The sequence below is a fragment of the Perna viridis genome, chromosome 9 (genome assembly GCF_037379345.1).
Source record: "Perna viridis isolate PV_CMFRI_1.1 ecotype Kerala chromosome 9, ASM3737934v1, whole genome shotgun sequence".
Lineage (NCBI taxonomy): Eukaryota > Metazoa > Mollusca > Bivalvia > Mytilida > Mytilidae > Perna > Perna viridis.
Genome location: NC_142453.1, coordinates 24,267,379 through 24,295,035, shown reverse-complemented (window position 1 = coordinate 24,295,035; position 27,657 = coordinate 24,267,379). Strand labels below are relative to the sequence as shown.

The following is a 27,657-nucleotide window of genomic DNA, read 5'->3' as shown; positions in this document are numbered from 1 at the left end:
TTCTTAGAATATATTTAACATTAAGAACATGGCCTCCATAGCATTTTTAGATGAAGGGTAAATCTACATAGCTTATTTTTATAATTTTAAAGAAACAATCTACTTCAGACATGTACTTCTTGAGAATAAGCACATACAGGCCAAACTCCCCCATTGTTTTCAGATCAGTATTCCTAGTAATATATGCATTACACTTTGGCCTTACTACAAAATGAAAGTTTCATGAAATTCTTTCAGTAGTTTTAGAGGATTTGTCATAAAATGCTTCAGAAACTTAAGTTCAAAGGGTACAACTCCCTGAACATGAGGGATTAAAATTTTGAATATGCACCACTACATACTACATATCAAGTTTTGTGAAATTCTGTTGTGTGGTTTGAGAGGAGTTGCAATAAAAAAAGCAGACTTAGGAAAGGACACGCACACGTAAAAAACATAATACAGCACCATACTACTGTGCTGTGTGGGATATAGAAATTTAAGTTTGAACTAGGTGATACCACCACTCCCCTCCCAGAAACCATATATGGAAACCTACAAGTCCTTCTGATGGAAATTCAAAATAAGAAGTGCACTAACGGCATTGGGTGTTAGTTTCATCCAATTCCATTCAGTGGTGTCAAGAGGAGATGGGGATAGAAACTGGGACTAACATACATCATGATCACTTTAGACCTCTAAGTTCTAGAAAGACTTGCACCATTAACATTACTTAGCTCAATGTCACGAAGAATAATATACACGTAGGTACATCATGACAAACCTTTCTGTAAACATCATGACAAAAATCAACAAACACTAATAATTGTATAAAATCTTTACTGATACCAATGACATGTTAAACATGATGACAGTCACAATGGCTGATGATTTTCAATGATTAAAAACATAAAAAAACAGCTAAAATTTGTACAACAACAACTTGATAGTGAAGTCTAGTAATGTTCCAGATGTGAATTTAGTATGGCTTTGGTCTCCTGTCACCTCTGTCACCACCAGGTCTGGAATGATCAAGAAAATAAGGTTTACAAGAAAAATTTATCTGTACCTTGCAGACAATTTATGATGCGAAAACCAACATAAAATACAAAAATAACTGAAACAGGCAATACGAAAAAATAATTTTGGGAAACAAAAAAAATCAACAGTAAAAATCGGGGCAAAAGAGTTATAATTCCCTCGAAAAGCTGAAAAAAAACTATGTCTGAACTTGGAAGGTCATTGACATATATGCCTCGAGTTAAAAAATGTAGTTCCAGTTCAAATACTTTAACAAGATGCATAAAAAAAACTTTACTGCAAAGAAAATGTAGACAACCAAGTAAAAAATTTAAACATCTGACACTAAGCCCATGCAAAATAAAATTCTGAACCATAATCAGATTAATAAACTGAATAACGCAATTACCCTTCACCCAATGTTTACTTCCCATGTGTGTAGTCTGATATTAATGATAAATTCTTGAAGTCCATATACCTGTCTGGTCTGCCTCCTCTGTCTCGGCCACCAAATCCACCTCTTCCTCCTCCTCCTCTTCCACCTCTATCTCCAAAACCTCCTCTGCCTCCTCCATAGCCACCACGTCCACCACCAAAACCACCTCTACCCCTATCACCACCACGGCCTCGGCCACCAAAACCTCCCCTGCCTCCACCTCGGCCACCACCATCATCACCCCCAGCACCCTCTGGGCGTGGAGCATTACATCTGTTACAGCTGTCTCTCCATGAGAAGTTGTTGTTACCACAATTACTATAATATTCGAAACAACAAAAATAATTAACTGTTATCACAGAGATTTGTTCTGCCTATAACACATGGAAACTGTTTTTCAATATCTGATAGTGACTGAGTAAGCATATGGATGGAACAGATATTGTGCCTGATGTAGTGATGCTAATGCACTAATACACTTTATAGCCTTGATCTACAAAAGTGAAAAGCCAAATTCAATGGACCTAGGGGTCAGTAACTGTAAGAAAAAAAATTTCTTGGGTAAGGGATATTTTCTATCCAGAGAGTGCAAAAAAAAACTTTTTCAAATTAGCTTAATAGATGTAAATACATGCAGTTCTCTTTCACAAGAAATATACATGTTAAGACAGAATAATATGTAAATGCTATGTATTTACCTGTTAGGACAAGTCCAGTCACCAGCTCTTGATGGACCGCCGCCTCCTCCTCCACCACCACCACCACCACCACCACCACCACCTCCTGTAAAATAAATCAAATATTACTAACATCAGATACTTAATTAAATTGAACAGTATTTAATGCATCAGTTTTCTTCTTGACATGTAAAGCCATCTCCACCACTTTTCACTGATTTAGGGAGAAAATAAAAGAGAAATAATCATGGAATTGACATAACTATCATAAACTATAGAAGAATAGTATGCAAATTTGTTTGAAATAGGAAAAACAATTAACTTCTTAAAAATGTTAAGGGTCTTACCTCTACCACCACCATCACCACGACCACGACCTCCTCCGCCGCCTCGGCCACCACCAAATCCTACAAAATAAGAACATATATTATATCTGAATTTGAATAGAAAAATGCTCAAGTATACATATTATCAATAAATCAACAGTTATTGTCTCAAGATCAATGTATGGTGCTGGAGTTAAGGATATTAATAGTAAATATATTTCCTTATTACTCTTACAATATAGGTAAGAGAATAACAGAAAGGAAACTAAAATTCCTGACAGTATGCACATCTCCATGAGCTTATATTACATCCCACAAAGTTGCATAACAATGCTACTTAGAAAATAATTTGGAGGGATGGACAGAGAGGGTGAAACCTACATGCCCCCTAAACTTTGTTTGCAGGGGAAATAATAATATTCAGCTGACTAGTAGATTTTAGATAGAGAGTATTATAAGCCTACTATTGCTAGCTCTAAAGGAGCTCATTACAGCAATATCAAAATTCTGTTAAGTGTGTCAAGAAAAATAAGGTTATATACTGCTCTATGGCAACTTTTAGTTTTTAATTTCATCCAAAATGAACAAGATGTTGCACGCTAGATTATGGAAAGAAAACCCCCCACCACCACTCAACCATTACTGTCAAATTAAGTCATTCAGTAAACAGGAAGTTGATAAGGGAGAAACCTAGAAAGGGGAGGCAAGGTACAAGTCATTTTGCAAAAGCACTATAGAAAATATCCAAGCTTTCCCTCAAATAGAAGCTGAGAAACCTGCAATGAAAATTTCCGTAATTCATTACAAAACATTATATTGTACAGTAAACAGGAAGTAGATAAGCAAAAAACCTGGAAAAGAACATGGTGCAAAAAAACAATATACCAAATATCGAAGCAGTCATTTTAATAGAAGCTGAAAAAATCTATGACAGAAAACTTTAAGGGTCAACAGACAAACAGACAGCCAAGGGATTACAATATATCAATCCAATGAGTAGGGATATGACATTTCTAAAATAGTACTAGATTCTTACCACGATCACCACCTCCTCGTCCACCTCTTCCTCCTTTATCAAAACTTTTCTGTACTCTGGTTGCTATCTCTACTTTTATAATACCACCATCAAAATCTTTCTCTGGGAAAATTCAAAACAGAACATTGACAAACACTGCTGAAGAACTTCAAAATAGTAATGCCATGACTATGAATGTTGATCTGCTAAAATAGCAGTTGTCATTTGTTGCCCTGTGAAAGTTTTTTTTTTACTTTCCTGAAAATTGACAAAACCTTTTTTTTACTTTTCTGAAAATTGACAAAACCTAAACTTATTTTTTAACACTATGCTTTTTCGTATTTTTTTCCTAACTGAGGTGATATTTCCATTTACTTGCATAATGTATGTACCCTTCAAATATAATATCCTTCTTCCAGCAGTCTTAACAACTAACTTTTCAATTCACAGGCCTGAAATGCATTTTTCAGAAATTTTTATACAGTGACTGTTGGCCTGTAGTACTTAATTTTACAGGCCCACCTCCATTATGACAAGCCTTGGGCCTCGGACTACTGCTTAACTGTGAACACTGTTCCAGTATCTTTGAACTACGCATTATATAATTGTGTTAACATAATTTATCATGTTTATGTAGTCCTCTTACTTTCTATGGAATTAAACATCTAATATATTTCATTATACAACATCTATCCTTGAATACATACCATTAAACCAATTGATAGCTGCCTGGGCTGTAGCTGGGTCATCATATGTGATTGTAGCCTCTCCTTTGGGTTTACCAGTCATTTTATCTTTGTAAATCCATACCTTGGGTTTACCAGTTCTCTTATCCATCTGAAAGAATAAAGCAAATGTTTAAGGGACAAGTTAACTCATTTTTTTTCCCACTGCCATCTTCTAGTTACAATTCTGAAACATTGATTGTGTAGTTGAATATAACAGGTCACAGGCACTGTGAGTTTGCCAATTCAACGATACTGAAGGTCTAGACAGAAAGCACCATCAATTTTATAATTCACTTTTTCAATTACCAAAATCTTATTAACCATTCATAATAAAAATTCCAGTTCAGACTTTTGCAAATAACACTTCACATTAAAGTATTTCCCTTGTTTCCCCTGATTCAGCAATTCATTTACCTTGATAACACCAATACTGCCAAAGTGGTTGACTAAAGCATCCTCTGTGATAGCCTCATTCAATCCCGTAACAAAGATAGTGTCAATCATTTCTGTCATTTCACCACCTACAAGACACAAGAGCATTGTTTGGTCCTGAATCCTTCATTCTACTAAAATAGAACATGTGAATATCACTGCCAATGAAGTGAACCATCTTCCTTCTATAAAATTAAATCCCTTAAATTCTTAAATCCTTTTCTGTACTTTTATTCACCAACATGCTGATGTTTCATCTCTGTTGAATCACCAATACAATATTTTAACCAATTTTTTACGATGTATTTCAAATTTTTTGCTTTATTGTCAACTTGCAATTAATTTAAGACCTACTTTTAACGAAAAACCTACCTCTATCACCTCCTCTGTCACCTACAAAATATACGGACAGGATTAAATAACAATGAATTTCTATAAAGATTTCCATCTTAATAATGCAAGCTTGGGTGGGAATTAATCAATAAGAACAAATTTCAAGGAACATTTCTTTTGCCATCTTCAATGATTAATCACATCTAAAATCGCCAAAAATGACACTTGCAATAAAATACAATGTAACAAGAAATTCAATAAAAAAATTTGAGTAACTAACCACATGCACCAGAATTTTTTAGAACTTCATTAATGGCTTGCATTATCAAGATAGCTAAGTACAAATAAAATCAAGTTAAAATCAAATCATTTACAAGTAATTGATGAATTGGAATCAAAACTGACAAGTCTTCTGTTAAAGATGCAGTTTTCATCGAGGGTGAAAAAAAGAAAACTTTCTTCTTCCTTCTATCATACAAGTCAAGTTTTGATCCCAAGCCCTTAAAACAAAAGAATGTCAGGTTTAAAATGTGCTTCCAGTTGGCTTTTTTATCTAAGGACATATATCAAAGGGACAGTCCAGATCATCATCAAACATGTACAATAGGAAGACCTTTACATTTTCGATAATCCATACAATAAAAAAAATGTATTTAATTACCAATAAACAAATTTTAATATAGGATATTAAAAATGTTACGAAAATAAGAGGACAATGTATTCCACTGGCTGGAAGCACATTATACACTCATATTTAAGACACAATAATAACATTTAAAGGGAGATAACTACACACTTGATCACACCACTTTTAGTTTACCACCTTTTAGTCCATTGTTGCGTTGGACTAAGAATTTTAACCATTTTCTGCCAATTCCTTAATTATACATGAGGATTTGTATTATAATTCCTTGATGTTTATGTTTTAAGGGTCACCATTTATCTTTAAAGACACATACATTTCCCTTTTTATTACAACATAAATCAGCAGATATTTTACTCCTTCGGAATTCATACATGATGTAGTAATCTCTGTTATTTGTAGATAACCTTTAGTTACCAAGAACCTTGTATTTAGAAATGTACTTAATACCACATATTTTAACCACTCATTTATAATTAGTTCTATTACATCCCAATTCAAGTATTTACAGCTTTAAAAACACTTCTAGAAGACACTTTTTGTGAATCCTGAACTCATGAATTCACAGTCATTGTAAACTAAGCTTTGAATGCTATCATCAATATACCCTCTTAAGTACCTTATAATTGGATTAGCTTATAGAAGCGCACTCATTTCATATGTTGAACTTATCATTTTTTTATAAACATAATTGTGTAAATAACTCTTTGGCTTATTTTGTTGAAAAACAGGCTTTTTTTATAATCCAACCGATATCCTCATTTAGTTGTACTTCAGTCCATTCTTAAAACTGTCCTCCTAGATATTTTAATTAATTCTGATCTCCAACTGTAAATCCCAAATCCTGGTAATGCTGCAGATCATATCCACATTGATATTCACGATTGCTGTTAAGCTTCTCTACACGATATAATCATTGAAACACTTTTGAAAACATCAAGCTTTCTTCTCATAATCTTTCTCAGATTTTTAATATACAACTCTAGTATTTCCACCAAAATATGATCCATGATTAATATGTATCCTCTTTTTCATAATTTCTCAAATTTCTTGAAATCTAAGCACTTTCACACTGTATCATACATTTCGTCCACAGTTGCTACACACATCATCATATATTCAATCACATCTTTACAAACAGCAAACATAACTATGTACCAGAATTCTTTAAATGTTTCTACCCAGATGAATGTAACTTATCAAATAAACTTGAATGATTGAAACAACAAAATCTATTATATTGTGGTATTTTGATGATCAATAACCAAAGAATTATGGTACATCATAAATACTGCACATTCAACACACATTCCTTCAGACATGCTCTCTCCTCAGGGAAGTAAACATACAACAATGACATGAAAAAACTTGGGTTGTCATTTAAGAAATGTATCAGCACATAATGGAAATTCACTAGAAATCAATCTTATTAATGAAATAGAAATTTAAACCAAATCAAATAAATTTTCTATGGCAATTTGAAACAAGGTGATACTGATTTTAATACAAATCAACCTAAGCTTCTGAGTGACTTAAGTAGCTTTATAGGTAGAAATCTGCCCTACCTTTAACCAAAGTGTTCTTCTTAATTATGTGATCTTTCAGAGACTGCCTTTCAAGTTTGAAAAAGATAACATTTACCTGGTCACTTTATGACAAGATTATCATAGTTGACAGCAATTGAAACTAGATAGACAAGTGTCGAAAAGATCAAACAAGTGTTCTGCAGTAATTAGCAAGACAAATTTAGTACATGCCTATTATGTAGGACACTTTTCTACCAAGAAAGCTATTTAAATCATTCAGTAACCTATCTAGATTTGTACTGAAATTTCAAACTACTATATACTGAATTATACAAAATAAATCCTTTAAGGAAGTGATTCAAAGTTTTTGTGATACTAAGAGAGAGGAGTGTGTGCGTGTTAGATATCAACAAGGGAAATAACTCAACACCAAGTTAAATCATTCAATTTAAACAAATATCCCTGACCCAAAAAACGGCAACTGTATGAACAATTAACTACATTCATAATCTAGAAGTAAAACAGATGAAGCAATCAGTGCAACATCCATTTAACTTGTCAGATGAAATCAGTGTTTTAAGCAACAAATGAATAGTGTATTAAAAAGGTCATTGACAAACATTTGACCTTTGAACTTACCACCACCAAAACCTCTGTTGTAACCTCCTCGACTACCGCTGAAATATATTGTCAGGTCAGTATCAGCCACACCCTATGAAGGGTGTAGGATACTGCCGTTTCTTTGTAGATCCCACTCTTCTTAGGGTTTTGGTGTAAATACATTTATATTACATGTAGACTGTTGCAAAACACCCCAACCTCATTTAAAAGATTTATCAACACTATTAAGTAGACACATTTTTCTTTTTCTCTATAAAAATTTCATCAACAATAGCAATTCTGCTTCAAACCATAACATTTGTAATTTAATAAATTCACCCTATCTGTGGCTCTGGTTTAAGGAATACACACTTTAAAACAAGACTAGCTACATTTTTACTTTGTCAACACAGATCTGTTTAATACCTTTAAATGCAGTGATTGGGATTGAATTGTATTGGGACCATTTTCGTTTATATTCAGAATTTCAACGGGCCATTTTTTTAAACATTACTTTATGAAAATTAACCATCTGATTTAAACAGGACATTTTCAGCTAGAATATGATTGGTAACATAAGGCCCATAATAATCCCAATCACTGTTGATGCTATTTTTTTTTTTTTAAAGTTGTCATTCCATACCATGTTCTTGCGACTTTTGATGGTGATTTTCGAGTGATATCAATAATCTTTTATTACAACCAAAGAGTATGACAAAACATGAATATCTAATACAGTCCTTGAGAATGTCAACAAGACATAAGGATAATCTCAAGTTCTTCAACTTTATATTTTCTAAAAGTCTGTAACAACATAATAATAATATAGACAGCAGTGCACTTTTTTAAAATTTTCCCTGTGTATCAAATTTCAATAATCCACATGTATAAATCACCAATAAGTAATTGAGAAAATCTATATAATAAATATGATTGGGAGTAACTGAAATTGAATTGTTCCTGCTGTGAATGTTAAGGGACTTAACTCCTGCATAGAATATGTTCTGGCCTTTTTGGCCTTATTCATCACTGACTCTTGATCATATTTTGGCTATTCAATCTTCCCAATTAATTATCCTTGAAGTTATAAAAACACCATTTAAACATACATAGTTACCATACTTGCAATACAAGATAATACAAAATATCAAGACCATGTAGATTCTAGTTGAAACATTACTGGTTTAATAATCAACTTTATTCCTATATTTTTCATGAACCAGAGAAGGCTGGCATGTCTTTTTAAAGTACAACATGCAGCTGGAAAATATTGTTTATTTCTATTAATCATGCATCTATAATAACTGTCACCTTTTATAAATCCAGATCATTTTAAAATTCTATGAACTCCTAAAATGAACAAAATCAATATATTTCCTTTTCCCTGACGCAGTCAGTTGATTATTGAGATTTAATTTCAAGTTGCTTTGGTACATACTGCGATCAGGTCATCAATGAACACCTTTAAATATACCCGATACAATTAAACAATCAGCCACCATGTAATGGATATACTTATCATATAATTATATTTCTATGGGTCACCTACTCGCAGCATTTTACGGACCATAGGGTTTCTACTTATACACGGAACCAGAGCCACGTCATGCCAACATTGGCTACCAGACCTAAACATTGGTTGTACCTCAAAATGTACCAATTAAAATATCATCAAGGACTCACTGGCCAATATCAACCCATTCTACCTCTTTGATTTATTGGACAATGATGTACTTATACCTATCAATTAGTAAAATTACCACTGCTCTTAGGTGAAAAAAAAAAAAAAATTTGAAAAATATCCAGTACTTTTAAAACATAACCCCATCAAACAAAAACAAAAAAAGTTGGAAAATGTTCTTTCTTAACATGTAAAGAGAATTCATAATCAAATAAATGAAATTGTGATAAATTTTTACTCTTTCAAACTCAATCTTACTTTCCATTTCTATGCCCATAATCTGGGGCAAAAAAAGATCTTGCAACATAACATGTATCGTAAAATATAAAATTGCCCCTGGTAGATAATCAGCAAAATACAGAAGAAATATGTTTTGGTGTGTTTCAATTATTCAATTAAACTCGATTAATAACCTCCTGTCACTATAAAATAGATTAAGAAACATTTTTTTTTTAAATGAACCAGCGAGTCCTGATGACTACTTTTATGTAAAAAAAAATGTATATAACCCAAACTTAAATGTATTATTTGTTCCCCTTTGCATAACCCTATGCATTTTGCAACAAAGTACACTTGTTTTCACACCATATCATTGGAAAAAACCTGTAGAAATAGATCTTAGGAAATGGCAGAATTATAGTCAATACACACACAATGCAATTTTCAACGTAAAACCATTTAACCATGTCATGCATTGGATGAAAGTCTTTGACGTGCAGAATCTTTATGTACCCACTTTTTTTTTATTATTACCACATAAACTGAAATACCTAGCAAGGTATTTTAACCATTTTATGCCTATTTTTCTTCTACAATAAATACCCACTACAGTTACACATTTTTTTTTCATATTACTACGCTAACCAATAGACCAATGCACCATGAAGGGCACTTAACACCTGTCTTCGCTGTTAAAAGAGCATCCCTTTTCATCTTGACATAAATCAATATATAAACCTTTATTCTCCTTACAATTTGTTTGTTAAATGAAATATTCTGTGTCAAATTTAAAACCTACCCTCCGCCTCCATCTCTTCCACGGCCTCTTCCTCCACCTCCTGGAGAAAATAGAATTGAGCTCATTTTTTTTGTTATGCAATGTCATGCAGAAGTGAAATGCTACCTATGTTACACGGAAAGACAAAAAGACATCCTATACATTAAGCTTGTTTAATGATAATTGATTAATGATCATTTTCGTAGTGTGTTGTCTCCTGGTAATGGATAACACCATAAAATGCTGGTGTCACCTGTATTCATTGCCCATTTAGAAGTATCTCAAGTTAATCAGACCTGAAGAAGTAACTTGAAATGGAGATATCAAGTAGTATAACAACGGCAATACGGATGTAAAAGCACAATTACTTTTTTTCAAAATTAATGAATTCATTACTTCAGGACTCTTTCTTTTAAAACTTGTACAAAATATACCACCTGGCATTCCCAGCTCAGCACCTAACTAGTTTTTTTTATACTTCAACTGAAGTGGTGCATTTATACAATTTTAGGAATACAAACCTCTTCCTCCATAACCACCTCCGCCATAACCACCACCACCACCACTACCTCCTCCTCCTGAGGCACCACCATAGCCTCCACCAGAACCATAGGATCCACCACCACTGCCACCACTGCCACCACCTCCTCCACCACCGGAGTTGTAGTCACTTCCACCTCCATAACCACCAGACTGACCACCGTAACTACTGGCTTGTTGATCGTAACCACCTGACTGACCTCCATAACTACTTGATGAACCATATGATCCAGTGTTCTGTTGGTAACCTACATAAATAATATGGTCACAATTGATAAACTACTTATACGAATAATGTTACTGTGTCATTTTTTCATCCAATAATGTTAAATTTCATCTAGCTACCATTCAGTCCTGTTGATTGTTGGCAACTGTGAAAGTAGGTTGTTGTCAATGGAACTACTTTCATACCTTTTATACCCTAAAAAAATTCCTTGTCATATAATAATGTGATTCAAAATATTTACATACTGTAAGTAATCTGACTGATAATAACAAGTTTAATATTTTTTACCTTGCTGCTGTCCATATTGTGATGCACCATCTTGTCCTTGTGTCATACCATATGATGACTGATCTGAAAGGAAGAAAATTCATGTTCAGCATATTCACTGCTATAATTCATGCAAAGCACATAGATATGTATTTCAGTCAAAATCTCCACCAGCCCAGAAAGGACATGAATATTTTTTTACTCAAGACCATTGACCAAGCTGACTATGTTGTTAGTCCAAGGATGTAGATTTTGTACTGGAAATATCTATGGCATCTATAAAACACTACATGCAGAACTCATACAGAAGTTGACTTATAATTTTATAACCAATTGCAATTCAAAAAAGAAAATGTAAGACAGAATTTATGCATCGTGAATAAAGACTCAATAGTCAAGATTGTATAATTTCTGGTGTAGATGAAACGTCAACTCCTGCAGAAAATTTCATCAGACAACAACAAAAAAATCTAAGTCTCCTGATAACTTTTTTGTAAGCATGCAATGAAATAAAATTCACAAGATACAAGTCACCAGAAACATAGATTTTTTTTCTGCTATACACATTTAACATACATGTACATAAAATATAAGATAATAGTAACAGGCTGTACCACAATGTCAGATTATTTGACTACGGTTTACTGACAACAAATCAACAGTGGTCCTAGGTTTATAGATCATTCAAATTTGTTTAGGACATGAGCCCAGTATAACAATTTTTTTCCAGATATTTTATTAACTCAAATTTCAAGTTACTATAAAAGAAAAATTTGAACAAAAAAACATCAGTGATTGGAGAAAATCTTTGGGAGAGAATATACTCATAGAAATTTTCATCTGCACCTGGCACTGCACGGGTAAAGTCATTCTACAATTGTACTACAGCCATCAAATACTATGATCTGACAATGACCATGATACCCTCCTTTGTCCAATACATCTTCTGCCATGCTCTATAAACAGCTCATTACCTGTAGTTCCATATTGTTGCTGACCATAACCTGCACCTCCGTATTGAGCTACTGCCTGTCCAGTCTGTGCTAAAAACATTAATACACACCTCACGTCAGTACTGCTACACATGAAGTTTTTAAACCACAAGTATGCCTCTGATTTTACTGACAAGGCCATGGAAAATTAACTGGCTGTCTCCATGAGAAGTATTTTGTAGGCCTTTCATGAAATATTTCCCTGCTGACTACAAGGAATTTCCTTCATTTAAAGGGGATTATAACACTTAATAAATTGTAACTAGAAAATCAAAATTAAGCAATTTATCATCCATGGCCTTCTCAATATATACCAAACAGTTACTATTGGTATCAACAGTTTTAGTTAGAATGAGTAATCAAAGAAGAGCATTTTAGTTGACCATGCTTTATGAATCCTGTATTTAGTTAATTTCAAATGAGATGTGTCTTTAAGCACACCAAGTTACTTATTTAAAGGCAAAGAAAGACAATTAAAGTTTGTTTGCCACCTCAAACTGTTTTTTACTGCAACAAAACATTCAATGATTTAAATTTCCAAAAACACACATCATCTTTGTTCACTTGCTAAAACCAAAACAATCAAAATGAAGACTAGAACTCCCCTTCATAGTAACCATATTGTTAAATTATAAACAAATCTGTACACAGTTGAAGAGGGCAAACAGAACTTTCATTCTCTTACAAGCAGATTCCATCAACCTACCAGTAGATTGCCCATAAGAAGCAGTCTGTCCATATCCTGCAGCCTGAGTTGCTGCTGGCTGGGCTGTCTGTCCATAGGCATTTGCATCATAACCAGTGTAACCAGTTTGTCCATAGCTAGCTGCTGGCTAATACGGGAATAAAAAACAAAAACCTGAAGTTCATGAATTTTTACATTGGTATTACAGGGAAATTAAAATCAAATAGAGTAGTTCACAAATTTTGTCAAATTTACAGAGAATCTGTTTAAGTTCACACCTTTGTTACTAGTACTTTACAGAAAAAAAAATTAAATTGAATGTTTTCTCAGATGTGTCTACCTGTTGTGTTTGCTGTTGGCCATACTGCTGGTATCCTGCAGTAGAATCAGTTCCTGTAGCTCCATATTGTCCATAGGAGTACCTTGAAACATACAGAACATAATTATATAAATAAAGGGATTCAAAAAGAATCTACATTGAACATACGTCACAGTGTTATTAACTATTTAAAACATAAACATTTTTTGTAGTTAGTCACAATGTGATTAACTATTTAAAATATAAACATTTTTTGTAATGCAAGCTGAATTATCAAAGGAATGTCAGAGTGTGCCAACAATCATTTCCTAAAATATTTTGAGAATAGGTTTTTGAAGAAGTTTGCCCAATAAAAGTAGAAAAAGATCAGCAGTAAAAGAAATTCAGGTGTTTCAGTAGAAACAGACCTACTGGGAGGTCAATTCAAATTCACAACTTGAACAAATAACAAAGGAGTAAGAAGTTGGTCAGAGCAATTTGGAAAACAGCGATACATAGCATACTTCACAAATCAATGATACATGTATCTACAACTGTAATTTAAAAAGTTTAGTTTCATAATTACCCTTGAGTTCCTCCTGCTGTGTAATTATATTCTGAAAGGGGATAAAGGAAAGAATTAAAACACTTTATAATAATTGAATACAGTGCAGGCAATTTGGTCACTCAGTTTTTATATCAATTTTCTCACAATTTTGTATGAAAAGTCAAGTGTTAGTTGACAATAACAGTAAATGAAAAATTCAAATGAAAAAAAGGGGCATTCTACAAATTGATTTTGAAATGGAGTTGTGTTTAGCAAACCACGTGTGCTTATTAGGTTAGTGGAAAAATGATCGTGTTTTGAAATTGTAATGAGGCGAGAGGGAAGACCTACTATACGTTGATATGGCCAGTAAAGAACATGGTTGGTATGCTGCATACCACGCCGCGCCATGACCATAATTTTGCAGGAAATGCATAACTACAGTCAGTTTCATACATGATCGTTACAAAAAAACTTTGAATTTTCATTATGACTTCATGTTTTTGGAACCTTAGAAACTACAAGAGAGAAATTAAGCAACTCAATCATATTTAGAAAAGCCTTACGACTAGCATCCGCCATTGTGTCTGTGAATGAGGAAGGAATGAACACGTGACACGACCGGCGTGTCAAATGAGAGGCCCCTAAGGGTGCGTGTAAACTTTATTTCGTAAACTACATTCAAGACCCACGAATGTATACCCTTATCATTAAATACAAGTTTTATTTAAATATTTTTTATCCAAACAATTACAGTTAAAACACAATATTTGGTAATGTTTTATTGAAAATTTTGTCTTCCCTTAAAATGTACCTTGGTTGAAATGCGCAAGTCCAAAAAAATAGGAATTAAGTTTTCAGTAAAAAAGTGGAACGAAACAAGTCGATGGACGGTGAGATGCCCGAACGTTGAAACGTTTTATATTTTGTTATAGTTTTTCCATTTTCCATAGTCATTTTATTAGAGTATTATAAAAGTCCTTGTTAAAATACAATATTCAAGCCATGAGTTTTTTTATAGACGTAAAAAAAAAATAATATTAAAATCCATGCTTTAATATTAAGTACGGATCTGGGGATTTTGAAATGAGAGGTGCTTCAGGCCATTATTTGCTAAGTTTTTTTTTCGAATTTGCCATGCAATTTTAAGATTTACCAATAAACGGGGTAATAACAACTCCTGGATCCCCCATTGGATTTTTTGTGCACATCAACAAGGCCATATATTAATACATATACAATGTGTCCCAGACATCAACAATTTTTAATTTCATATTTTTTCACACATCTTGATCTTGTACATCCATGGATTGGATACGTACGGTAATGGCTTTTTATCTGGACTTTCAACATTTCAGTACCATTTTAAATAGTATTAAGGTTACTATGATACTCATGTTTACTTCGCTAATGGAAGAAATTGCTTTTCTTAACGACCCAGATAAATATATATAGATCGATGCTCCCAGGAGTTCACTTTGGTTAATTTTTCGCTCTGATCAAGGGTGTTTAACTTTAACAATGAATCGTCCCACAACCTCAAACCGATGGAGGCTTTGAAAGGCCATGTTATAAGGAACATTAAATCATGGAAATTTTTTTCTATCAATAATATGGGCTGAAAACAGTGCTACAAAAACGTCACGTGTCGCTTCCAAGCCCCTACAACTTTGACCTAAGAAAACTTTTGAGGATTTCAGTCTACAAGCCGAAAAAAGATGACTAATCTTTATTTTTCTTTATCTATCATAGTTATAGTTATGAGATACATCAAGGATTTTTATAGTATCATATAAAAATCCTTGGATATACCTCGAAATAAATTGATTTACCCCCTGTAACGTTCTCTAAACAGGCACGACGGTCATACCAACTTTCATTAAAATATGTCCAAAAGTTTCAGAGAAAAGATATTTTGTCTATTACAGTATGGTACATTTTTGCAGAAGTAAAGATGCATATATTTATAGTTATTAACATAAGCAACAAAATATCTTCCAAAATTACACACAATCTCGGATTTGTTTCGAAAGCACTACTCCTATATAATTAATGACCCTGAATGCTCTCAACTATTTGAATGACCACCCATCGTAGCCTTTAAACGAGGAAATAATATAGCAGACTGTGGTCAAACCTTGATAACACACGTCTATCATGAACAATAAGACTATAAATATCATCCCATAGCACTTTTTAAAGATTTACTAAAGATAAAATCATCACCCGTTTATACCGCTCTATAAGGACGTAGACCTAGGATTAGGGACACAACTCTTGAAATCAGTGACATGTTTGCAAAATATTCAATTTCACCAGAGCCTGTCAAGCATTCAATTGAAACAGAATGAAATAAGTCCAAGTTACTTTGATGCCTGCATGAGATTGTTGTAAAATGCTGAATGCAAACGTTCCAATGATTTGAAAGAGTTATGTCCCTTACCCTAAGTCTACCTCATTAAATATGCATCTTTCACATAATACATATAATTAACTAATTAATACATCCACTACCGGTAGGGCGGCTGATGATCGGACGCCAATACAAAATCCGTGAGATATATTTGTAATATGTGTATATGTGTTGCAAAATGCATTTGAAGTTGCGTACGTTGTTGGTGTTACATTTGACTGAACCGGGGCTGGTTACGAAAACATAAATGTTGATATTAGAATGTCGAGTTGCCAAAGGCAATATAGATATTAAACTGTTCGAAAATAGTTGTTGTTTTAGGATTATAATCATAACTCTTTAAAAGATGCCATTAATTGCGGAGGGAAAGCACTATTCGATCGCAAGAACGTTTATTTTCATATGTGGACGGGTAACATTAAGAAATGCTTGCTTCCCATTTCACTAATATATCTAAGTTGTTTCTTGGCGTATTTTGATAAAACAAACTTTTTTGGAAAGAGCAGTTTGTGCTGCAGACGATGTCATATTTTTCATGACGGAAGGATAATATCAAAGCGTATTACAATATCACAAAAGGACTGTATAAATATTCAGAATGTCATGTTAATTCTAAAAAATGAGTTTTATTGCCTAATAGTAGAAAAATACGCACGTATGTTGTGATGTCACGTTGTCTTTTTTCCGGCGTTTTCTACACGTTGCGTGCTACCAGGTCTTTATCAAAAGCCTTTTCCGTTAGCTTTGAGTGAACTAATAACTATGAAATTTTGAGTTTTACATGTATATATATTCTGCAGATAGTATATTCTAAAAATAATGGTACTTGGTTGAACATGTATTTTAGCGCAGCATTTTGTCTGTGTCTAACCAAAATGTCACAACATCTAAAATTTGTATCTTTTATTTATTCACGCGTACACCATGCGAAATTCGAACAAATTGTTCCAAAAGTCAAATGGTGTTGAGTCGATTTCTTCATATACTTAAAAATGTATTCATCCTCCTCTACGGTTTCATCATTTAATTTTTTCTTTGGCTTAACAAATGGGTTATATATATAACGTAAAACCGTATCTAACAAAAATGTCACAAAGCGTATTTTTGACGTTTCCAAAGTAACGTTCTGTTTTGCGACGTAAAAACTCTTTAAAGGTCAATTTTAAAAACAATAAAAGGTATAAAAAAAAACGATTTTATAGAATCTGATAAAATAATGAAAGAAAGAAATGAAAACAGGAAAAACGAAGCCCCCCCCCCTCCCCCTCTTGCGCGCACTCCTGTCTGTTCATATGCAATGATGCCCTGGTGAAATCGGGTTCAGCGTGTCTGTATCAAAGTATTTTGAAATATGTAGACACGCGCTTGCACATTTGCTAATGAAATATTGTAAAATCAACGTATTTCATGATCGTCTTAATTACCTCTTGACAATTATTTTAGTTGTAAGATATAATAAGCTGTACAAATATTGAAAAATGGTTATTTTTTTTCAAATCGGACCAAAAACAAAAAAAAAAAGATTTATTCTGGTGTGGCCTTTTTGACCCCTTATAACTCGGAAACCGTAAGAGATATCCGAAATCTAATTGAAAAATGCAGGCAGGATTATTAATGAGGAATCCAAAGAAGAATCCAATGGAATAAAAAAAAAAATCGAAAAAATAGTTATGAAAATGTTGCCCAACTTTGACCGCCAATAACTTGAAAACTGTCAAAAAACATAAAATCTGGGGTACATTTGTTTACCCGAATTAAATAAAGAACACATTAAAAATAGAACAGTTAAAATCGAAAAAAAAAAAAACAATCTACGTGGGTTTCAATCAAACACGTATTTTTACCCTTTTTTTGGGCCCTTTTTCTAAAGTGGCAAGGGCAACAAAGTCCAAATTAAATAGGAATCTTCTTAGTTGTTGGTAACATCATATCAACATTTCAGAACAATCGTCAACCACAATTTATTATGAGTTATCGCACGGAAACGAAGTGTCCCCAGATGACGACGACGACGACGACTGCGCCATAACATTATACGACCGCAAGTTTTTTTTTCGTCGTATAATTAAAACGGGAGATTTCGCTCTCAAATTTTCTTAAAGAGGGATCTTTGCCAAGGTTTTGTTTTCTCGAAATGTTTAGCAATGTTTTATGTTTAGCAACAGACCTTAGAATTCCGAAACGAGTACATGTATTCGGAAATTCCAACATACAATGTACATCTACATTGGAGATATAAAACCAAATAGGAAAGAAATAAAATCAATTTAAACGCTTCCACAATTTGATTTCCGGGGGGGGGGGGGTTACTGACTTACTTGCTTGTAGGTTTGTTGGCTTTCTGTTTTAGTGAGGGTGTTTTACTTTTTTTTAGCGCATCACGAAATTTATTTTCATAATTCCTAACATTTTTCTCATAGGATAAAATTTCCTTCCAATCATTGATGCCAAACTATTTACCATATCAGGTTGTAATCTGATCATTTCAATTGACCAAAACGTACGAAAAATAATATCGAATCGGATAATTAAATAAAAGATATGTCGTGTGTGTTATTTTATGTAAAAAATTAAATAAACACACTTCTTTTTACACCTAACAATTATAGAACAATGTACGTCGCAATACAAAAAAAAAGACGTCGAAATTTTGCCGATTTCGACGTTACCAAATATGACACAAACGCTACGTCTCAGTTTTTTTTTCAAACCAATCGAGTATAATCATAAACCAGTTATCATAAGTTATATTGTTAAATATTCTCAATATAGAACACATATAGGTGTTCAAAAATAAATTCTAATTAGATATAATATACAATCATGAATTTACTCGTAGACCTCTTCCTGCCTAATTGATATATTTCGGAATGCTAAAAAGATAAAATATACAAGGTGGTAAACATAGATTTACCATGCATAATTGATTGTGGCGTGGGCTCTGCTATGTTTTAGAAGAAGCCAGGAGGAGCAGCTCATCGTCCAATTCCTGACTACAGACAAAGCCATGTCTTGTTTATGGCCAAGTAAACTTAGATGGTAGATTCCCAAAAATAGGGGGTGGGTGGGAGGATTTTATTTTTTATTTTTTATTCCTTACCAGATATTTGCTAGCCTAATTTTAGCTATTTGACGTATAGATATGTTCTAAATCCATAGTGATTTCAGTTTCAGAGAAGAAACATCATTTTAGTCACCAAAAGATGAAAGTTGTGTGTGTTACAGTACCTACATACTAGAAATGACGTAAAAAAAATCTCGATTTTGATCGAAATTTCCGCCCCAGTTTTTTTCATGTTTGTCAATTTTTTAGGGGAGAGAGGGAACGAAAATCTACTAATTCATTCTATTTGGCCTTATTAAAAATAAAATATCTGATTGACTGAATCTTTACTTTCACATGCCCTCCCTTGATATTTATATAATATTTTCCATTTTTGTTTATCGTTAAGTTGACTGACAAAAAAAATCTTCCATATGCCTAAAAAATTCATTTGCCAGAATAATAATAATAATTTTAAGAAGAAAAGTAACAAATTATATATAAGCAACATTGAAAATCCCCCCGCCCTCAGTATGAAAATGGCCGGTGCATTAAATATCACGCAGTTCTGACTAAATCGTCGTGTTTTATATTTTTTAAATTAAATAAAATTTATTGTGGAAATGGGATTCAACAATGCAACAATGATATACAAGAATGAAGATCCGGATTTCAAGCTTTTTCTTTTCTCAAGAAGCTATTTAACTACCTGATATTCCCAAGAAGTTATTTAACTACCTAACAAGGAAGATATGTATATCAATGATACATCCGTCTCGATTGACACACCTACAGAATATTTTTTGGTATTTACAAAGAGGTCGTATCGGTATGAACCAGCAGTCTAGCCGTCTACCTCATTGAAGTCAACAGCATGGATTTTCATTCTATAATAAATGTCTTATTTTGCTTGATTTTCACTGTGAACCATATAAGTGGAAATGAAAGTGATGGTGTCATGGAAATGGAAATTAAAAGGAGTGAAGGTAAATCAAAGAAGATTGATTTTTAGGGTTTTTTTTTTCTGTTTAACGAATTTGCCACTGTACGAGTATTGCTTATTACTAGCATTCGAAATCATTTTTAAAACCAATCGAATCAAAATTAGGCTGCATTAAAACATCCTAGCAATTAAAATTATATAGGCGTGCCAATGAAGAGTATACAAGCATTGAATGAATTCTTTAAATAAAAGTATGGTTAAATAAAAAAAATCGGTTTCAATTTTAAAATCTCATTATTCATTTCAACTGCCACATGGATTGATTCATTATATAAAAAAGTCATGAAATTAAGATATATAGCCATATACAGACTGTACCATAATACAGCAAACGACTTGGTATGCATTAGACTTGCTTCAGTTGTGACATCCAGAATCATTTTCCTTTTTTCCCCGTCTTTCTTTTAGCCATATATAGCAGGATGAGGAGCCAGCTTCGACTGCTAAACTACTTCATAGGCCCTAAGGGTCCAAGAATGGACATACGACAGTTTGTTAATTGGGACAAGACTATAATATTAAATAACTTATTCTACGTAAAGCCTAAAACAGTCTGGGAAGTAAAGAGAGTCATTAAAGCAGCCGCAATGTCAGGGTTGAAGGTCCGGGCAACTGGATTGGGATTCACGCGATCTCCTTTGTACCCGGATGAAGGTCATATTTCAATGGACGTGCGAGATTTAGAACGGCACGATGGTCCTCGCATGGAACTACACAAGCCGGTAAATACCATGCAATTATAACTATTTAATTTTCAGGGGGAGGGGGTCTATGGATTTTTATCCTAGACATACCTTTTCTTCATATATATAAAAGCCTGAAAAACTCTTCTTATCTGGAATCCGGATCCGCCCGTTTTTACATGGCATGTCATGAATTCAATTAATACAATCTAACTAAAATCATATCTCCCACTTGCACCGTATACTGGTATATCGTGCATTGTATTAAATACTCTTAAATTTTCAGACTACTCAAAGACCGTATCACACAGTTACAGTGATGACTGGAGTATTAGAGTATGAACTTAACCAATTCTTACTCAAGAACGGCTTGTCCATGCTGTCACAGCCTCTGAACGTCAACGCTACAGTCGGTGGAATGATAGCAACAGCCACGCACGTAAGTTCAAGTATTCGTTTAAAAAAAGACGCTGCTTTTAAAAAATGAAACATTGAAAACTTCGAACATTCAACTAGTGACAAGAACAGTTTTTTCATTTGCAGTTTATTGTTCCTAGGTTTTTTCCTAGATTTTAATATGCGCGCCTCGATTTCTTTATTTGAAATATTGTTTTGAATGTGGTCCCCTTCAACTTTGACAGGGTTCGACTTGGAGTGCACCAACGTGGAGTGGATATGTCGTGGAGATGAGAATTGTCAACGCACGTGGCCGTCTGCTACGATTCTCCGTGGAAACCCACCCGGAGCTGATGAAGGCACTCTCGTGTAACCTCGGTATGATGGGTGTTATGTATGACATCACAATTCAAGTCAATGGTACTTTGATCGCCAAGGTTCAGAACCAGTTTGTACCGCTGGTGGATTTGTTTTACAACGAGACGAACTTGAGAGAAGTCGTAATCACACATTTTCTGACAGAAATTTCTTGGTACCCATTTAACTCGGTGACTCCTGGGGAAGAAGATGTGGTTAGATTCAACAAAACTGTTTTAGATTCGTGGAGTGTAAAAAGAGATGCAGTGTGGCTTCGGTATATAAAAATATATATTCCTTTTCTTCATGCATTAGTTTAAACAAGTATTGTGTCGTCATCAAAAATTTTCTAGACAAACTTTTCTCTCTTCGAGCACAAATAGTATGTAATTGTTTTCAGGGCCAGTCAAAAGCAAAAAAAAATCATTATCTATTGAAAATTTACAGTCTTTTTTTTTGTCATATCACTAGTGCATAGCACCTTTCATATCGAAAGCATATTTTATTTTTTGTCTTTTTTTTTAAAACAAACTTTTTTCTCTCTCCAGTTATTTTTTTCTACATTTTCCAGAAACAAACTGTGTAACCAAAACAATCCATAGCAACCCCCCTCCCCCACCCCACATCCTCCCCCCCTCCCCCGAAAATCAAATGGTTGCTGTCTTACCACCATCCGATTTTTTTCCTTTTCACTTTGATAAGGTTTCAACCTGATTAGTTTCTTTATGAGTATTTAGATTTCTCTTTTCGTACAACAGAACGATCACGCTGGTAGATGTTGTACCCGATGATCACGTGATACAGGGACCGATTTTCCTTCCAACTGGAGGATCATTATCCGGTGGGAACGAGACTGGAATACTACGAGGAAAGGTAAGAATCGAATGCATTCAGATCATATGTCTTCTACATTACTCTTGTGCTAGTATTTTTACATAATGCCGAAGGATTCGTCTGTCGCATTCGTACAAACCAGTGAAGCTCCGCGGGTTGTTGAAATTTTTTTTGGTTAATTTTGTGCAACATATGAGCAAAATTGGGCTTATCCGCCCCTGCCAACTAGTCAAAATCTACTCGGGCTCTGTGTATTTTTTCAGATAGGTATAGACTAATTTGTTTATTTTACGATAAGAATATTGAACATTTAATGTGAGACCGTCCTTGGATTTTACACATAAGTAAAATTCAAAGGTTTGAAATTCGTTTTGCAGGGAGCTCTGGAGATTGCCAAACTGTTACCTTCCGTCAGTTACCACTATCTTGTTGATGCCTTTCCGACTCTTCTGCCACCAAAGCATGGTTCTGAGACAAGTGCTGCATTTATATTGAACATTGATAATGCATTCTCTAGACCAACCAGAGCTATGCAGGTACGTTAGTGTATGCGTATACTATACGTTCATTTCAGTCTGATCTACAACTTTAACCAGCCTGCATGATTTTGAAAATTGTTCTTTAATGTTAAAGCTGAATTAGCTGCCAAATTTGTTCAGTTTTGATTCTACTGAATTTTGCTGATAAAATGAAATAAGTTTGTAGTAATGCAATTGAAGCAATAAATGTCGATAATACCTACAGAATTTTGTAAAAAAACAACGTTTTTTTTCAATCAAAGAAGATCGATAGCTCAGATCTAATCAATTTTCGCCATTACTTCCGAAGATTGCCGACAGGACATTAACCCGGGTTAAAAATACTTTAATCTTGGTAAAATAACAATAACGGATACACAGGTAACCACGTGTCTTGTTTAAATTTCATTTAATCTATTTCTTGATTAGTTTTCAAATAAATAATGACAGTTACTGACCAAATTTGTGCCACGTTATATCACAATATCACAAAATTTCAAAAGGATCCTTGCATTATATTCGAACTTTTTTTCTTTTACGGCTTGAGTCCGACAGTCTTCCTTGCCATTGATTAACCACTTTCGCTTTGCAGTCAGATTTGTTTGAAAAAAAGCGACCCTTACAGCGCACATGCGTGGATTAAGGTCACCAGAAGTCACATGCATACGAATTTATCTATGTTGATTTTTTTTTGTCTTGCAAGACAATAAATATACAGACACCTATTTCATGTATTTAACACATTTTATTTGTGGATATCGAATGAAATTTTATAGGAAAAGTGCAATTTAGTAGAATTAAGGCATATTTCAACAGAATTTTTTTTACGAAAATGACAGCTAATGCAGCTTTAAGTCTCAATATTTTGGGAGAAAGACGTGAAATGTGTAAGGTTGGTAGTGTATTCAATTTTAAAGTTTTAATTTCCGTATTTAAAGGCAAAAATTACGATAGCTTTGCTAAAAAACTTCTGTTGTAAATTTGTACTTTTTTGTAGTTTATGGCAGAAAGAGTAGAAACCCAGATAAAAAAATATGGGACGTCTCCAATGAATGCATTTTTACCAAGATTCCTGCAGAACGGGGACTGCCTTCTGTGTTTTGGAAACAACGCCATACAACAAGCAGACGACAGCGGGAGGTCTATGGTGATAGATTTTCTAGCGCCTCCTACACAAGAAGGGTTTTACGATACAGCTGCAGAGGCAAGTGTTGTTTTTGGATTTGACAAAATTGTTTCTGTTTTAAGGGTTGTCTCACCAGTACTATTAAAAGTCACTTATTCTATCAAATATGCAACCATACGCTAATGAAGCAAGTTTCGCATATTTTATGTTGGAGGAAGTCCCTGTGGTTGTGACTTTATTCGTTTATTTATTAATCCGTCCGTTTTTTTCTTATTCTTATCTGTTTAATGATTGAAAAGTGCATTTTCCTATAGCCACTTTTTAAAGCAATGACTTTTGAAAAATTCATATATAATTCACTTGTGTTAAGTAAAAAAGTGATTGATGGTTGGAATCGTATTTATAGGGGGTACGTGGCAAACGTCTTCTTCTCAGAAACTACCGGACAAGTCGTAACTTCGCTGGAATATTCCTTATGGTATCTTCAATAATCTGAGTGTGGACTCCACACTGTGGAGATTTTTTATATTGCGAAAAACATGGCCGCCATATTTAAAAATAGATCATAGGGCTCAAATCTCAGAATTTTTGTAAAAACTCAAAAACAGTTGGGTTTAGCTCGCATCTGTCGAAGTAAAATTGTCTGGCATGATAAGATGGACGTAAGCCGAAATTTTCAGAAAAATCTGTGGACGGATGTTTGAGTTATGTGTCACGAAATGATTTTTTTCTGAATTTTACATATCCAACTTTGAAAGTCTTCTCTGAAACTACAGGATGGGTTGTAACCAAACTTAGCAAGAACGACCCTTAGGATATCCTCAACAATCTATGTGTGGAAATTTTTTATCTGTTTAAAAAAAAACGTAGCTGCTGTTACTAAAAATAGAACATATGGGTCAGACAACAGCAATTTTTCGCATATATCTCCTAAACTGTTAGGTTTATCCAAATTCTGACTGGGGTAGAAATGTGTCCAGCGTGATGAAATCTGTTAGTGGTCAAATTTACGTGTAAATCTGTTAATCCATGCTGGAGTTTTTATCCTTTTTGATGTTTTTCCCGCTATTTTGATATTACTACTTTAAGAAATCTTCTAATCAGAAACTACTGAACAGAATGTTCAATAAAAGTTGGTGTAATTGTTCATTTGGGTGTTTTGCAAATTTATCGGTTACTGGTACTAAAGCTAGAACTTAGGGGTTAGGAAGCAGTTTTTCGCATATATTTTCCGAAACGTTAGGTTTAGCCAAAAAGTGTTCAGCATGATGAGATCTTTGTGCATGTGGTTAATTTTTTGTGAGAATCAGTTAAGTCATGTTGGAATTATCGTCCTTTTACAATGCTGATTTTGCTACTTTTAATGTTAATGTTTTGCAAAAAAAAGTCTCTCCTCAGAAACTACTGGACAAAATTCATTGAAGGTTAATGTGGTATGAGCATTAGGAATTTTTATCTGAGAACAACATGGCTGCTTTTACAAAAAATAGAATTGTGTGGCTGAACAGGCTATGTTAGCGATTCAAGCTCATCAGAGCCTCAATTATTACTTAATAAAAATTTAATGCGAATCTTACAAGCTCATCTAAGTAAGTACAAAAAAAGAAATACTTACCTTTGTGGTTAAAAAATTATCTGACATTGAAAGATTTTATTCTAAACAAGATAATACTAGTATTTTTTTCAAGGTTTCGTATCGCTATTTATCTTCGCGGAAGGGCTTAGGCATGCTAAACTTCGTAGTGCATTTCGGCTTTCGGTATTATATTATCCATTTGGCTCTGATTTAATTGCAAGCCTTTTTGTTTGTAATTCGGCAATAACTACGTATGCTAATTTTGTTTTGTTTATTTATTGCAGTTTGTTAAAAGATTTCGTCACGAGAAAGTCCGACCCCACTGGGCAAAACGCCATACGGATATACCCAATATTGTTGAGGTTATAAAAGAAGTGTATGGCGAAAATATCCAGAAATTCACACAACTTAAATTTGACTCTGGGATCGATAAATGCGGATTGTTTATGAACAGATATTTAACAGAAATTTTCGGTCGTTCTCAAAACTACTTCAGGTGGTGTTGATATCTTCCTGGTTACTTTAAACAGGATCCGGGTGCACTCTTTGATTTTATCTCAATTAGTTGAAAGGATAGTCCTAAAACAACCTTCCTGGTTTACTGAAAGATGAGTTACTGCTTGTACAATGAATGCACTTTTTCCATATCTGATCAGTTCTGCTGCACAAAACAACATTTTAAAAAATGCACTATTTTTTTTATAGCACACACATTACATACATTGATTTCCTTCAATTTTTGGTCGGTTGTAAAAAAAGTTGTATGGCAAATTGTGGTTAAAATGACGTTTTAGAGTCATGGGTGATTTTTTTTCAAAATTATTTTTCTATTAGATATTGCATGACCATCATCTTATGTTAGTTAATTATGCTAAAAAGTCCGTAATAGCTGATGATGACGAAGTGTAAAATTTACATGCAATAAGAAGAAAATCCTACAAATGAGTAATAGTCAAAAGAAAATTCAAGAGAAATAATTATATAATTCATTCTTACTTCACCCAAAGAGCCAATGTTTAACAGGGATTGTATAGTAAGTCCTTGTGTAAACATTGAGGTAACATGTTAAAGATTAGGAGGGTTGGGCATCATATGTTGATTGCATGAAGAATATAAATACTTAAAAGGATAAAATGATATTAGTAAGGTGGAAATAACGGAACATAAGAAAGTTCTCTCTTGGACACACACACTCCAATAACAAATTATGCAAGAGCATACACCTTTATTTTACCCTCTCCGCACGACACTAGAGGACAGCTCTATAAAAAATAAAAATATGTATATATCAGATAAACATGTATAACAAAAACAGGCGGTGGCTTTCTAAACATGATGTTACAAAGATAAATGATCTAGAAGGTGATTAGTCTTATTTGGAGATATTGGGGAGAAAGGGTAAATACCATACGAAGTGTTGGAATGCTGCAGTGTTTCCGCATTGAAATCTCTTAGGATGTTTTATGAAACTTTGCACATGAGTAAATTTGGCAGCGTCAATACGAGTTTTATTGTCGCGGTTCCTGGAGTTATTTTAATTCAATGTCTATCGTTGTCTGTCTGCGGTGAGCAAGAATCCGTCACTTTTCCCCTTTGAGAACACAAAACTTATATTTGTGCACCTACATATTCTAACTAATGTTGCTTAATCAATATATATATATAATCGTCTAAATAATAGTCAACAATCACTCTTACGGGGTGATGGATCGTTAAAAAAAATGCAAAACATAATAATTGAAGAATATGTAGAAATTGCG

The 27,657-nt window shown here is 33.7% G+C and overlaps 2 protein-coding genes across 4 annotated transcripts; one reads left to right on the top strand and one right to left on the bottom strand.

The window, feature by feature from the left end:
* Nucleotides 1–802: 802 nt before the first annotated feature.
* Nucleotides 803–14,559, bottom strand: LOC148607446 (uncharacterized). Of its 3 annotated transcripts, none has more exons than XM_088544348.1 (17): nt 14,515–14,559; nt 13,988–14,018; nt 13,444–13,525; nt 13,125–13,251; nt 12,401–12,469; nt 11,448–11,510; nt 10,915–11,181; nt 10,415–10,454; nt 7,755–7,792; nt 4,986–5,006; nt 4,596–4,702; nt 4,161–4,290; nt 3,475–3,576; nt 2,460–2,519; nt 2,134–2,218; nt 1,478–1,753; nt 803–1,001 (listed from the first exon to the last, which is right to left on the bottom strand). In XM_088544348.1, the coding sequence occupies exons 1-17, from the start codon at nt 14,528–14,530 to the stop codon at nt 959–961; spliced, it is 1,557 nt and encodes a 518-aa protein (XP_088400474.1). In that variant the 5' UTR covers nt 14,531–14,559; the 3' UTR covers nt 803–958. The 3 variants fall into 3 exon arrangements, with proteins under 3 accessions (XP_088400474.1, XP_088400475.1, XP_088400476.1); XM_088544349.1 differs by having other exon boundaries at nt 2,134–2,215; XM_088544350.1 differs by lacking the exon at nt 12,401–12,469.
* Nucleotides 14,560–20,161: 5,602 nt separating this feature from the next.
* On the top strand, nt 20,162–26,748 carry LOC148607445 (L-gulonolactone oxidase-like). Its single transcript, XM_088544347.1, has 8 exons — nt 20,162–20,390; nt 20,816–21,129; nt 21,377–21,529; nt 21,732–22,120; nt 22,602–22,716; nt 23,055–23,213; nt 24,193–24,399; nt 26,182–26,748. The coding sequence occupies exons 1-8, from the start codon at nt 20,279–20,281 to the stop codon at nt 26,401–26,403; spliced, it is 1,671 nt and encodes a 556-aa protein (XP_088400473.1). The 5' UTR covers nt 20,162–20,278; the 3' UTR covers nt 26,404–26,748.
* The last annotated feature ends 909 nt before the right edge of the window (nt 26,749–27,657 follow it).